General features: G+C 35.2%; 1 protein-coding gene across 1 annotated transcript; it reads left to right on the plus strand.

Moving 5' to 3' along the window:
• Positions 1–1077: 1077 nt before the first annotated feature.
• On the plus strand, positions 1078–8886 carry LOC107859020 (U3 snoRNP-associated protein-like YAO). Its single transcript, XM_016703873.2, has 7 exons — positions 1078–1764; positions 2692–3028; positions 3301–3525; positions 4701–4923; positions 5073–5248; positions 7509–7574; positions 8520–8886. Exons 1-7 carry the CDS (start codon positions 1316–1318, stop codon positions 8595–8597), a joined length of 1554 nt encoding a protein of 517 aa, XP_016559359.1. The 5' UTR covers positions 1078–1315; the 3' UTR covers positions 8598–8886.
• The last annotated feature ends 3122 nt before the right edge of the window (positions 8887–12008 follow it).

Consider the following 12008-nt stretch of genomic DNA (forward strand, 5'->3'; position numbering starts at 1 on the left):
TACATATCTTAAATATCTAATACAGAATAAATACAACTCTAAAACTTATAAGTAACAAATCTCATAAATTTTCACAATTACATATCTATAACATAACATACATGTATCTTCACATTAAGAACTGCAAATTTCATAACTTGACTGAAAGCTAAAATAAGTACACAGCTTATTAATTGCATAAATAAAATACATATATTAACATATTGTACATAAACTACAAAATTTTGCAAATGCAACAATACCTCCTCAACTTTCTCTTCTTCAGATGACGATTCATAATCAGATGAAATCGGGCTTGAATGAGATTTTTCATTTGGCTTTCTCTTTTTTGCTGTTTTTTTTATTTTTTTTGGGATTTAGGGGACAAAGATTCCCTCACTGCTTTCCGTTTCATTATTTCAACGGACTTTTGGGGATCGTTTCGCTTCTTCGAACTCACCTCTTGTAAGTTAATACTTCCCTTTAGCTGATTATTACAAGAAATCAAGTTAATGTTTTCATCTTGGGTTAAACCTGAGCTAAAAGATAGTATTTCATCAAAATTCATAGAACAATTTGTATGTTTTGACATTATAGCGGTAAACAAGAAAAAAATCAACACACAAAATTAAACCCCAAATTAAACACACAATTATATGAAAAAAACAGTGACAAACAAGAAAAAGTCATAAGAAAAATTTAACATGCATTAACTGAAAAATCACTTATCATAAAAGGTGGAAATAAGGTTTATCAAAATTTAGGGAGAAATTTGCGGATTTTGAAAAAAAAAAAAAAAGCCGAAGAAGATATTGGAGGGAATTGAATCTTTGTTTGTGGCGTGAAAATATGTAAACAAAAGGTAAAGAGGTGTGAAAAGCGTATAGTGGAAAAAATAGAGTGAATGTCACGCGTCAGTTAAATAAAAATGTAAAATATTGCTACTTTTACTAATAGGTGTAATTTTAAGAAACTATTGCTATTACTTGCAATTATTGTCTTAAATTACTAGTTTATGTAATTTTTCCTTTATGAAATTAATCCCAATTTTTGTTATGATATTAACACAGTGCTAATTGGGTAATTGGTGAGAGCGCCCATTTTACCTCAAGTGGGAGGCCCAAATCTGCAGAGTCCATTTACCCGTTTCTAACATCTCCCCTCTTTCCACCCTTAAGCCCTAAATTCTGTGTGCTGCCATTTGCACACTGGTCCTAAAACCCTAATTACCATATTGCTACCCCCTTGCTTTTGCTTCACTTCCAAATCCAAAATTTGCAACAATTTCTGTCATACTTCTGCTAAAATTTCTCAAGTTTGAGCTCACAATTGTACCATGAAGGCCAAAAACCTGAAAAAGAAGAAAGCTTCAGCTCAAAACACCCAGAAAAAGGGTAAAAAAAGATTTTCAGTTGAAAATGACCCATTTTTCGATGAAGACAATGACATAAAAAGGCGAAGGATGTTTGGAGACGATGAAGATATAGAGAGTAGTGATGATTCGGAGGACATTTACGGTTCCGATGACGAAGGAGTGGATAGGAATGTGGGAAGGGGTGAGGAAGAAGAAGAGGAGGAGACGGCAGCGGAGAAGAGGAAGAGGGTGGCGGAGGCGTATTTACGTAGTGTGAGGGAGTTGAAGAGGAAGGATGAGGAAGAAAGAGAGAGTGAAGATGAGTACGATAGAGAGGAGAGGGAAGCGATGAGAGATTCGCGAGTGGCGGATATGTTGCAGCAGGAGCAGATGGAGGAGAGTGGTCGTGTTAGAAGAGCTATTGCTTCCAGGTGTGTGTGATTACTATGGATTGTTTATTCCATTTACCTGAATTTTCTCTGTCGCGGTATATAGGTAGCTGGATGAATTTTTCTTATTCATATAATTGCAGGTTCGGTATGTGAGTAGCAACTTAGAGTTCCTTTGGTTTAGAGTTCAGATATGTAGGGATTATATGCAGAGAGATTAATAATGCAATGATTGTAATGTTAGGATTGTAATGCAGGGCGTGTATAATGTAAAGATTATCGGTATGTGAGTAGCAACTTAGAGGTCCTTTTGATTTAGGGTTGAGATATGTAGGAAATATATGCAGAGTGATCAGTAATGCAACGATTGTAATGTTAGGATTGTAATGCAGGGCGCATATAATGTAAAGATTATGTCTTGTTGAATGTTTAGTTTCATATATTAAATATTACTAGTATACTATGGATAGTTTAAAAAATCTGCTTATTTAAACAAAAAACGAAAAAGTTCTTATTAGAAAGTTGATTTATAGGTGGAGATTAATCTCCTTAAATCACAACCAAACATTTATCAACTTATACTAATTTTAATGTGGAGATAATATGTCTTACCATCCAATCTAAATGTCCCAATTTTGAATCCCACACACAAGCTGACCTAGACAGCTAGATTCCATCATCACCGAGCCGATGAACTGAATATGTTGATTAGTTTGAGAGCTCAATCAAATCGAGATCTGTTTTAATGTTACAAGTGTTGTGCTTGTTCATAGGCTATAACTGAAGTTCTTTTGAGTTGATAGATGCTACTTCATTATCTCCCATTCAAAGAGTCAAGTAATTGCTATGTAAGCTGTTGTATTCCAGTATAGCCATGATAAGAGATATTATTCAAATTTTGCAAGTGATTAACTCAAAAAGGACATTGGTTTGGATAGTTATCGAATTGTACCATTATTCATTCTACAGGATTCAAAAGCCTACAGAGGGATTTCACCTTTTAGTGAAACATCGACAATCCGTAACTGCTGTGACTTTATCTGAGGACGACTTAAAAGGATTTTCATCTTCTAAAGATGGTACTATTGTTAGTTGGGATGTGGACAGCGGAAAGACTGAAAAGTATAAATGGCCTACTGATGAAGCTTTGAAGTCACATGGTGCAAAGGATCCACAAGGTCGAGCTACGAAACATAGTAAGCATGTTTTAGCTTTGGCTGTCAGCTCTGATGGACGCTATTTGGCAAGTGGAGGCTTGGATCGTCACGTTCATTTGTGGGACGTTCGGACACGGCAGCATATCAAGGTATGATGATCAACTTTAGATTCTGCCTCTCTCTCTCTCTCTCTCTCTCTCTCTCAAATCAAATCCGTATACGTTAGGTGATAGGTTGGAACTCATGTTGGTTAGAGCTCTCCTTGCAAGTCTAATAGCACTCCAGTGACTTAGTTAGCATATCCCTTGCAAATTCAATTGTTTGGAACTAAATGCACTCTTCAAATCTGAAAGAGGCTAATTCACTGATTCTTTATTTAACTCTCCATTTCTACTCTAACTTGAAAATGATTCTTTTACAGGCATTCCCTGGTCATAAGGGACCTGTTTCATGTTTGACATTCAGACAAGGATCTTGTGAACTGTTTTCAGGGTCGTTTGATCGATCCATCAAGATATGGAATGTGGAAGATAGAGCTTATGTAAATACCTTGTTTGGTCATCAAAGTGAAGTTCTGACCATTGATTCTTTGAGGAAAGAAAGGGTGTTGACTGTTGGACGAGATCGAACCATGCACTTATGGAAGGTAATTCACCTTTTATCTACTTTTAGGAAGTTTCTTTTTTCTACCTATGTATCTGTTTGAGTGTTTAGTAAAAGAAACTCTGGTTGATTCTTAAATATTCAATGCAAATTGTTTCTTATGAAGAATTTAAGCGAAGATCTGCGCCTTCCGTGTTGATGAAGAAGTCCTTATGACAGGTTTATTTTTCTAGTGAAAGGAGTAACATACTCTGAGTTGTCATCAAGCATGTCCTCCGGTAGTACCTAACATCGTGAGCTTTTTAGGATCTAGGAGTTTGTCAAAACTCCTAACTGGATTCCTTAAAGGTTGCTCTAGCACTATGACTGGGTCTTTGATGTTAGATAGCTTCAATTAAAAAATGAATAGTAATAATACTAGATTCATGTCCTTTGAAAAAGAACAGTATATTCATGATTATTGAGTTTGAGGATGTCCAACTAAAAAGGCATTAAGGCACGTTAATTGGGTTGACCATTTGTCAAATTTAAGTTAGTGAATCCTCTTTTATTTTAAGGTTGTAAGAACCGCGAACCAAACATTCTTGTGTGGCGTCTATGATGGAAAGTATATAAACTTCTGGATGCAAAGAAACAGTAGAACAATTTTTAGAATGTTGTAGCTTGTATGTCCAAGTCATTGGTCAGCACCCCAATCCCAAGCGTGACTATCTCAAAGATGTTCAAAAATCATATTAGGCACCAAAATGTGATTCTATAGTTACTAACCACTGCCTTAGTGGGGATAGACTTCCTGTAGACTCGGATGTACCCAATCTTATTTTACTATAAATGAAATAAATAAAAAAAGGGTCTGTGCTTGGGTGACTTAAAACTGGATATAACAAGTCATGCAGTGTCTACGATTGTTGAGACCCTGTTTTGGATCAATTTGAGATTTTTAAGATGCTGAAGACTCTATGTACTTCGGACTCCTCTAGTGTCATAGTTTTAAAGCCCTGAAGCATGATAATTAGCTTCCATTTTCTTTTCTGGTGAAAGAGAAAGCACAGTAAGAGATGATTAAGTATTATGAACTAATAGCAGATGGGAATTAGTTTTACACTTCTTCTTTTGTCTCTCCTTCTTGTGGCCTTCAGTTATGCATCAAGTTCTCAAAGATAGTTCCGACTCTTGATAACTTTTGTTCCCACTTTGCCTCCCTCTTCCTGCCAACAGGTTCCAGAGGAATCTCAATTGATATTTCGTGCTCCAGCAACTTCCCTTGAATGCTGCTGTTTCATCAATAATGATGAGTTTTTATCTGGTTCAGATGATGGAAGTATTGAGCACTGGAACGTATTAAGGAAGAAACCTGTCCACATTGTAAAAAATGCACATTCTTCATTGCAATCAGCGGGAATTGAACAGATAAATGGGGCTCTATCAAATGGCCACATGGGTAAAGCTTCAATGTTTTTGTATTTTTCTGTTATCTCTCTCCTATGATCGGATACATTTAGTTGTACGTTTTAATATTATTATTTTGCATCAATTGGAATTACTTCACTAAGATATAATTGAAAAACTAAAGCGTGTTCAATATTGCAGAAAATGGCACCCTTAATCCTCAGAGTCATTCCTCATCAGCACTATCTTGGGTTAGTGCGCTGACAGTCTGCAGAAATAGTGATCTTGCAGCATCAGGAGCTGGCAGTGGGTCCGTTCGATTGTGGACAATTGAAAATGAATCAAAAGGCATCCGGCCATTGTTTGAGCTCCCAGTGGTAAGGAATCGATCAGTGTGTTTCCATCTGATTCTTGGATTTATTTTGGTGATCCTAGAAGTCTGTGACTTCATTATAGCCAGGAGTAGAGGGGATATTGTGCGTGAGTGGTACTGGATTTTGTAGCTCACATAACACCTACAAGTATTACAAAAGCTGAAAGTATTGTGTTAAAGGGGGCATGATGGGATCCCAACCCTATACAGGCTGTACAATATTATGGTTTCGTCTCAATAGAAAAATTCTAACTCTGCGTGGCTTTGAAGTTAGCCATAAAAATGCAGAAAAAGGATAAGGGTTTAGACTGTTCAGAATTCTATTCAAATCTCTGGCTGTCCTTCCTCGTTCTACTTCTCCCCTTTCCAAGCAAAGTGCAGCCCGGTGCATTAAAGCTCCTGCTGTACGCAGCCTTACCTTGCAACTTGCATTTCTGCAAGAGTCTGTTCCCACTGCTTGAACCCGTGACCCTCTGGTCACACGGCAACAACTTTACCGCCATAGTTCATCTGTTATGGTGCCAATTGCCAACTAAACAAAATTCCGTCACTACCAGCATAGTTCATCTCTACCACCATGTTCATCTGTAATTACATTAGCTTGTTCAGTCCAGTCACATCAAAGCTTATTCTGGAACAATAAAGAGCAACTAATAAGATTATTTTAAAAAGGTAGGTTTACTGCTATGGCTCAATTAGCACTAGGAAAGTGCTTATCTGTACAGTTATTACAAGGCAAAAAGCGAAAGTTAGTCTGTTTTCTATCCTTACAGGAAGTCCTAAATCAATGAGAGATATCAAAGATTCAGCATCATTTACAATTTCTCTTTTATACCAAAAGAGAAAAATATGTATGCCGTTTAACTTGATCTTCTGTATGCGATCAACTCTTCAAATACCTTGCATCCCTCTCTTTTTGCTGAATTCATCACATATATGCAGCGATTCCATTCCACCATTTGTTCTGCCCCAGCATCTAAGAATGTTCATCTCTATTCCTTGTCACCATTCCTTTTAGACCTCAGCATATTTAAGAAAAGCTGCCTAGGTTTTTTTAAAAAAGATGCCTTGGTTGATCTGTTATTGGACAGTGTTAAGTTACTAACTGTTTCTGTGTTCCTCCAACAGAAAAATTCATCTAGAACATAGTTTTGAAAACCCCCTCTCTGTCAATTTTCTTGTGTCAAGCTTGATTCTTTGGCCACAAATCGGGATAAGCGTGCAGCTAACATTCTTATATCCACACCCCAAATTTGTTTCCATGCCAAGATAGTGACTGTTGCACGCCTGTGAGAGAAGCATATTATGATTTTACGGGGGATATTGATTCTACATGCAACCTGCAGTGAGAGAAGCATATTATGATTTTACTGGGGATATTGATTTGACATAGTTACCTTTCCCTGCCAAAAAATGTGACAAGAGTATTTCAATTCTACTCATAATCTCCTGGCGAACTCTCCCTAACTATTCCAAAGGGTTTGACCTAGCAGTTGGAGTGAAAAAAGAAGAAAAGAGGACTGTTTCCCCAAAGAAAAACAGAGCTGGAGTAACAGCCTTGAAAACAAGGTTGAAATCTCTGAAGAGGTCACATTAGGTGAATCATCTCTTTCTGTAAGTCTTGGTTGGATTAGTTGAGGTGAAAGCGCAAGCTTGTTTGGGGACCGCTTTTTTTGGGAAAAAAAAAGGTCTCTTATTGTCATCTCCACTGGCAATACAGTCTGACCTTATCCTATCAGCAAACCGGACAACCCGTGAGGGTTTTAAGTAATTTATTCAACACCTTTATATTTTCAACTCATTGGCGTTAGCACTGGTTTAAACTAAAGTTCCCTCTAGATACGTTGATTGAATAGAGATTTTAGAAGTTAATTGATTTTTGCAGCTGATTAAAATGTTTGTTTATAGATTGCCATTTCTAGTTAGTTTTACTTTTCCTATGTTCAAGTTGAGTTCTTCGACATCTTTAATCAAAGTCAAATCTTCCAGTTAGAGGTCTCACAATGAACTTCTTAAGAAGTTCACCAAATATGAACTCTGCTAATCATTGCAAGTTTCCCTCTCCCTCCCCCATTCAACCAAAAGAAAATGCAGTATCTGCTCTTATCTTGGGATGTCGGAAAATGATATATCCTCCCTATAGGAATAAAGGTTTAATGTGCACAATTCATTGGACTTAATTAGTGAAACAATATTTCTGCCTGTAAACTGATGTTGCTTCTGAAGTACAATATAATGCTGATATAATCATTGTTTTAATGCAGGCTGGATTTATAAATTCCTTAGTTTTTTCAAAATCAGGACAGTTCTTGGTTGCTGGAGTGGGACAGGTGAATGGTTCTTTTTCCTTTTTATGCTTCAATCTTTTTTATTTTTTGCAACTTCGCTGAACAAATCAAAAAGATTTGGTTTCTTTCATATTTGTTTGTTTTGGTGATCCAACTTCTTGATACGACATCACTCACATTTTTACTTGGCCAATTATTTTTGACTGAGATCAATATCCTCTTAGGACAATTGGTATTTGGGATAATAAGTTAATTCTTTTATAAAGAGAGCAGAATACTCTTTGTTATTTTGGGATGAATAGTTATAATTTCTTAATATGATCTTTCCTGTCCTTGCCCTTACATATGTGGACATTTCAGTAAGAGTCTTAATTCTTCTTCTTCCTTCAAAGGACCAAAGCCTTTTTTTTTTTGAAGTTTTCCCTGAAGTTACTTCCTTCTGATTTCTGCTGATATGGTCTATCCTTGAGGAAGTCCAGGACTATTTTCTCACAAAGATGTGTGCCTGCCTGAAACTTGAGATTTGATTTTGATGATGGTAAACAAGATTCTCTCCCTGGCACAAAGGCCATTTAGAACAAAGTATTCTTAGGGTATGGAGAGCAGAGTGTGGAAGTGATAAGGACCTCTTTTTGAGTTGGTTGCAGATGACTAGCATAGATGTGTGACATTTTTTTGGTCGGAAGTGACTAGTTTTTCTCCCTGATTGACGAAAGAATGTTTAGTTCGATATCCAAATAGCTTCGTTGATTACACAGGTGTATCTGGATATTATGACACGTCTGGGTAAAAGATACTATGTTTTCAAGTCAGACTTGGGCTATTGATCTGAGTACCTTATTTTGCAACACGCCCTTGTGATATATGATTTCCTGATAATGTGCAAATCTCATCTGATATTCTCTAGCACAGGGCATTGAATTCATACCCGAGACATCGTTTGTAGTCTGTATACCATTGTCTGATCTGAAATGCCTTTTACTGCAGGAACCTCGCCTAGGAAGGTGGGGACGTATTGCTGATGTTCGAAATGGAGTTGTTGTGCATCCTTTGAAGTTTTCATGATTTTGACCTCGTTGCGCATTATCAATTTTGGCTCATGCCAAACGGGATTTACTATTTTTGTGGGGTTAATATTTATTTATATTGTCAACAAAATTTTGATCTATCAATTTTGATATCTTTTTCTTCTCTTTTCCCCTTTGTTCATATTGAATCAGCTACGTGATAGAGAAATACAGAACAATATTAGTGTATTAGTTTAAATTCATGTGGTCTCACAGTTTCAAGGTCTTACTTTTTTACTTTCCAAGAAATAACCAAAATCTATCAATTTGTTCTTTGTTTTCACATATTCATTTAGAAAAAGTGCAAAGTGGAAAAAGTTGTCTTCATTTGCAATTCACAGGTGAAGTGAATATCAATTATAGAGGGGAATCAGGGAAATGTTGTCAGATTGCTTTTGGTACTCACTGGTCCCTGCAGGAATGGCCAAAAAATAATGCATGTATGATGCCCTTACAAGTGGCCATTATGATTACCTTGTTGGTCATAAAAATGACACACTTTTATATGAAGTAATGTATCATTTTACTTGAAAATTAGTGTTTAGTAGTGAAAATTTCATATTCAACTTGAAATTGTATTTCAACTTGTTTTTTTAATTCATTTTTCACTTTTGAAATTTTATTTACGTAAATTCTAGTGTGAACATTATTTTAAATATTTTTTGTTAAAACATAGTAGGCTTTGCCCATGAAATTTTTTAAAAAATATTCACTTTATCTGTAATTTTTGAAGCTGGAGTTGTGTTTGGTGATATCCTTTTCGAAAGACTTTGTTGAATTTAATATGTTTAACTATAACTAAAAAAGTGTAAGTGAGAAAAAAATGAAAATAAGAATATAGGTGTTTTCATTCAAGTTGTATTTGAAATTTGTATGATCAAATAATATTTTTTTGAATAAAGTGAAATAATTTTTTGAAAAATAGTAAAAATAAATAAATATGGCCTATGCCTACTTAACCTAAGATGTCGAATGACAAATGGTGCACAATTTATTTCCTATTAAGCCAACAATAAACAAGAGGTTAAAGCCATTGGAACCCAGAAAAAAAAAATATTGGAAGGTCTTCACACCAGAAAATTAACTTTTATCTGAAAATCATCTTTTTTGAAATGATTTTTGAAAATTGTGATTTTACGACATTTTTGTGGCAAATATAGAAATGCACTAGCTCAATTCACAGTAATAAAAGGGCCTTTGAATTAAAAGGGATAAGCAAGTTTCCAATAAAGTGAGGTCCTTCAAGTTTTAAAAAATAGATAAAAGGGACATATTTTTTTTAGTTTTTTTAAAATATTTTTGCTTCAACAACTAAAGAAGTTGTCTCGACAACTTTGCTAAGTTATTTGATAATTGTGCAAAGTTGTTGGACAACTCTGATAGTTGTTGAGACAACTAATACAGTCGTCGAACAACTATCGTAGTTGTTTAAGCGGTTTTATTTCTTTTTAACTTAATAATATTGTGGGACCCACCTGTCCCCTTTTTTGTAATTAAAAACTTGAGAGGGTCTTTGAACTCATTTTTCTCGTAATAAATTGTGCAACTTTCTTTTTGTTGTGATATTCTAACAAATCTACATGATTAATTTTACGAAATATTTATTAAAAAAAAAAATATGACAAAATTTTAGAAAGGTCTTATTGAGATGCCTAAAAGGTAGATGGGTTTAGGTGGCTTATACTAGAAGTGGATAAGTGGTTTATACTAGAGCAATAAAGGACATGTACGGTGGAGCCATGACTCGAGTAAGAACAACAAAAGATGACTCGACTCGGAACATTTTTCTGTCAAGATACGGTTACACTAGGGATTAGTTCGTAGTCCATGTTTATTTGACTTTGTGATGGGTGAGATATCGCGCCATATTCAAGGTGAGGTTTCATGGAGTATATTTTTCATAGTATTGATTGAAGAGCTTGCAGTGGAGATAACGTTAGATTGGAGGTTTGAAGATAAACTCGAGAATCTAACAGGTTCAGATTGAGTAAGACCAAGACATTGGAGTACATGTCCAATGATGCCTCATTACCGGACCGACTTGTTGCAATCATCGCACTTTCTGTTGAGAGTATAAGTCTCCAAGTGAGCCCTCTTAACCACTCACTAGCTTAGTTCAGGCATGGAAGTGAGGTTTGATTCACATGCCATCCCAAGGGAGTAAGTTTCACATACCTTGGGCTGCTAATCCAAAGAAATCGAGCGATCAATGATAATGTTACATCATATTAGTGTGAGTGGATTAGATCGAGGCTTACCTCTAGAGTGTACTTTGATAAAAATATATCACCAAAACTAGAGGTAAGTTTACATAGTAGTTGTTGTATTGGCTTTGTTTCATTGGAGGAGGGCTAACCAATCAATAACTCCCAAAACTAAAAGATGCAAGTTATGGAGATGATGATGTTGAGATAAATGTGTAGTCATACTAAAAGTAATAAGATTACGAATGAAGACATTTCGGGAGAAGGAGGGAGTAACCTTCATAGTTGACAAAATGAGAGAAGTAAGGGTGAGATGGTTTGAACATGTGAAGAGGAGATGCGCATGAGTTTCAACGAGAAGGTGTGAGAGGTTGGACATAGTAGATTTAGTGAGAAGCAGAGGTAAGCCAAAAAATATTAGGGATAGATCACTAGACATAAGGTGAAACTACTCTAGTTTACCGAGGACATGACCTTAGATATGAGGGTATAGTGGTCGTGAATTGGGATAGAAAGTGAGTAGGTAGATGTGTTTTGTCTCACTTTTCAGCAACCAAGTAGGAGTCTGGCAACACTGCGTCTATCGTAGTATTAGTCATATACATATAGGCTATCACTTTTGATATCTGGTGCTATCTATTGTCTATCATGTTCAAGTTAGTGTTTATTTCATTATTGCGATTGCTCTTTTTGTATGCTCTTGTACCATTTTTGAGGTACTCGTAGTAATTAGTATTACTTTTATAGTTTATTGTCCTCTGATTTCTATTGATATATGTTTTTTTTACCTCATTTATTATATAATTTATTATTATAATTTCTATTCTATTATTATTTGTTTTGTATATGTGTCAGAAATAACCTCTTTACTTCCTTAATTACTAAACAAGTTCTCCTTTTAACTTACTTACACCTTTTAGTAAATTACTCATTCCTAGAAAATTAATACCCTTAATTAAATTTTACTATTTTTTTTCAAATTGATATTAATTACGATATTTAAACTCAATAACATATTAAAAAATTATAATCAAAATATTTTTAAAAACTTAAATAAACAATTATTTATGAACAAAATGACAATTTAAAGGAATGAAGGGAGTCCCTTGTAAGGAGGGGTGTACCCACATTTCCCTCCATGTTCACTTCTGCCCTTACCTTATTCACTTATAAAATTATATTAAATATATTATTATTATTGCGAT

Source organism: Capsicum annuum, chromosome 2, assembly GCF_002878395.1.
Source record: "Capsicum annuum cultivar UCD-10X-F1 chromosome 2, UCD10Xv1.1, whole genome shotgun sequence".
NCBI classification, from domain to species: Eukaryota; Viridiplantae; Streptophyta; class Magnoliopsida; order Solanales; family Solanaceae; genus Capsicum; species Capsicum annuum.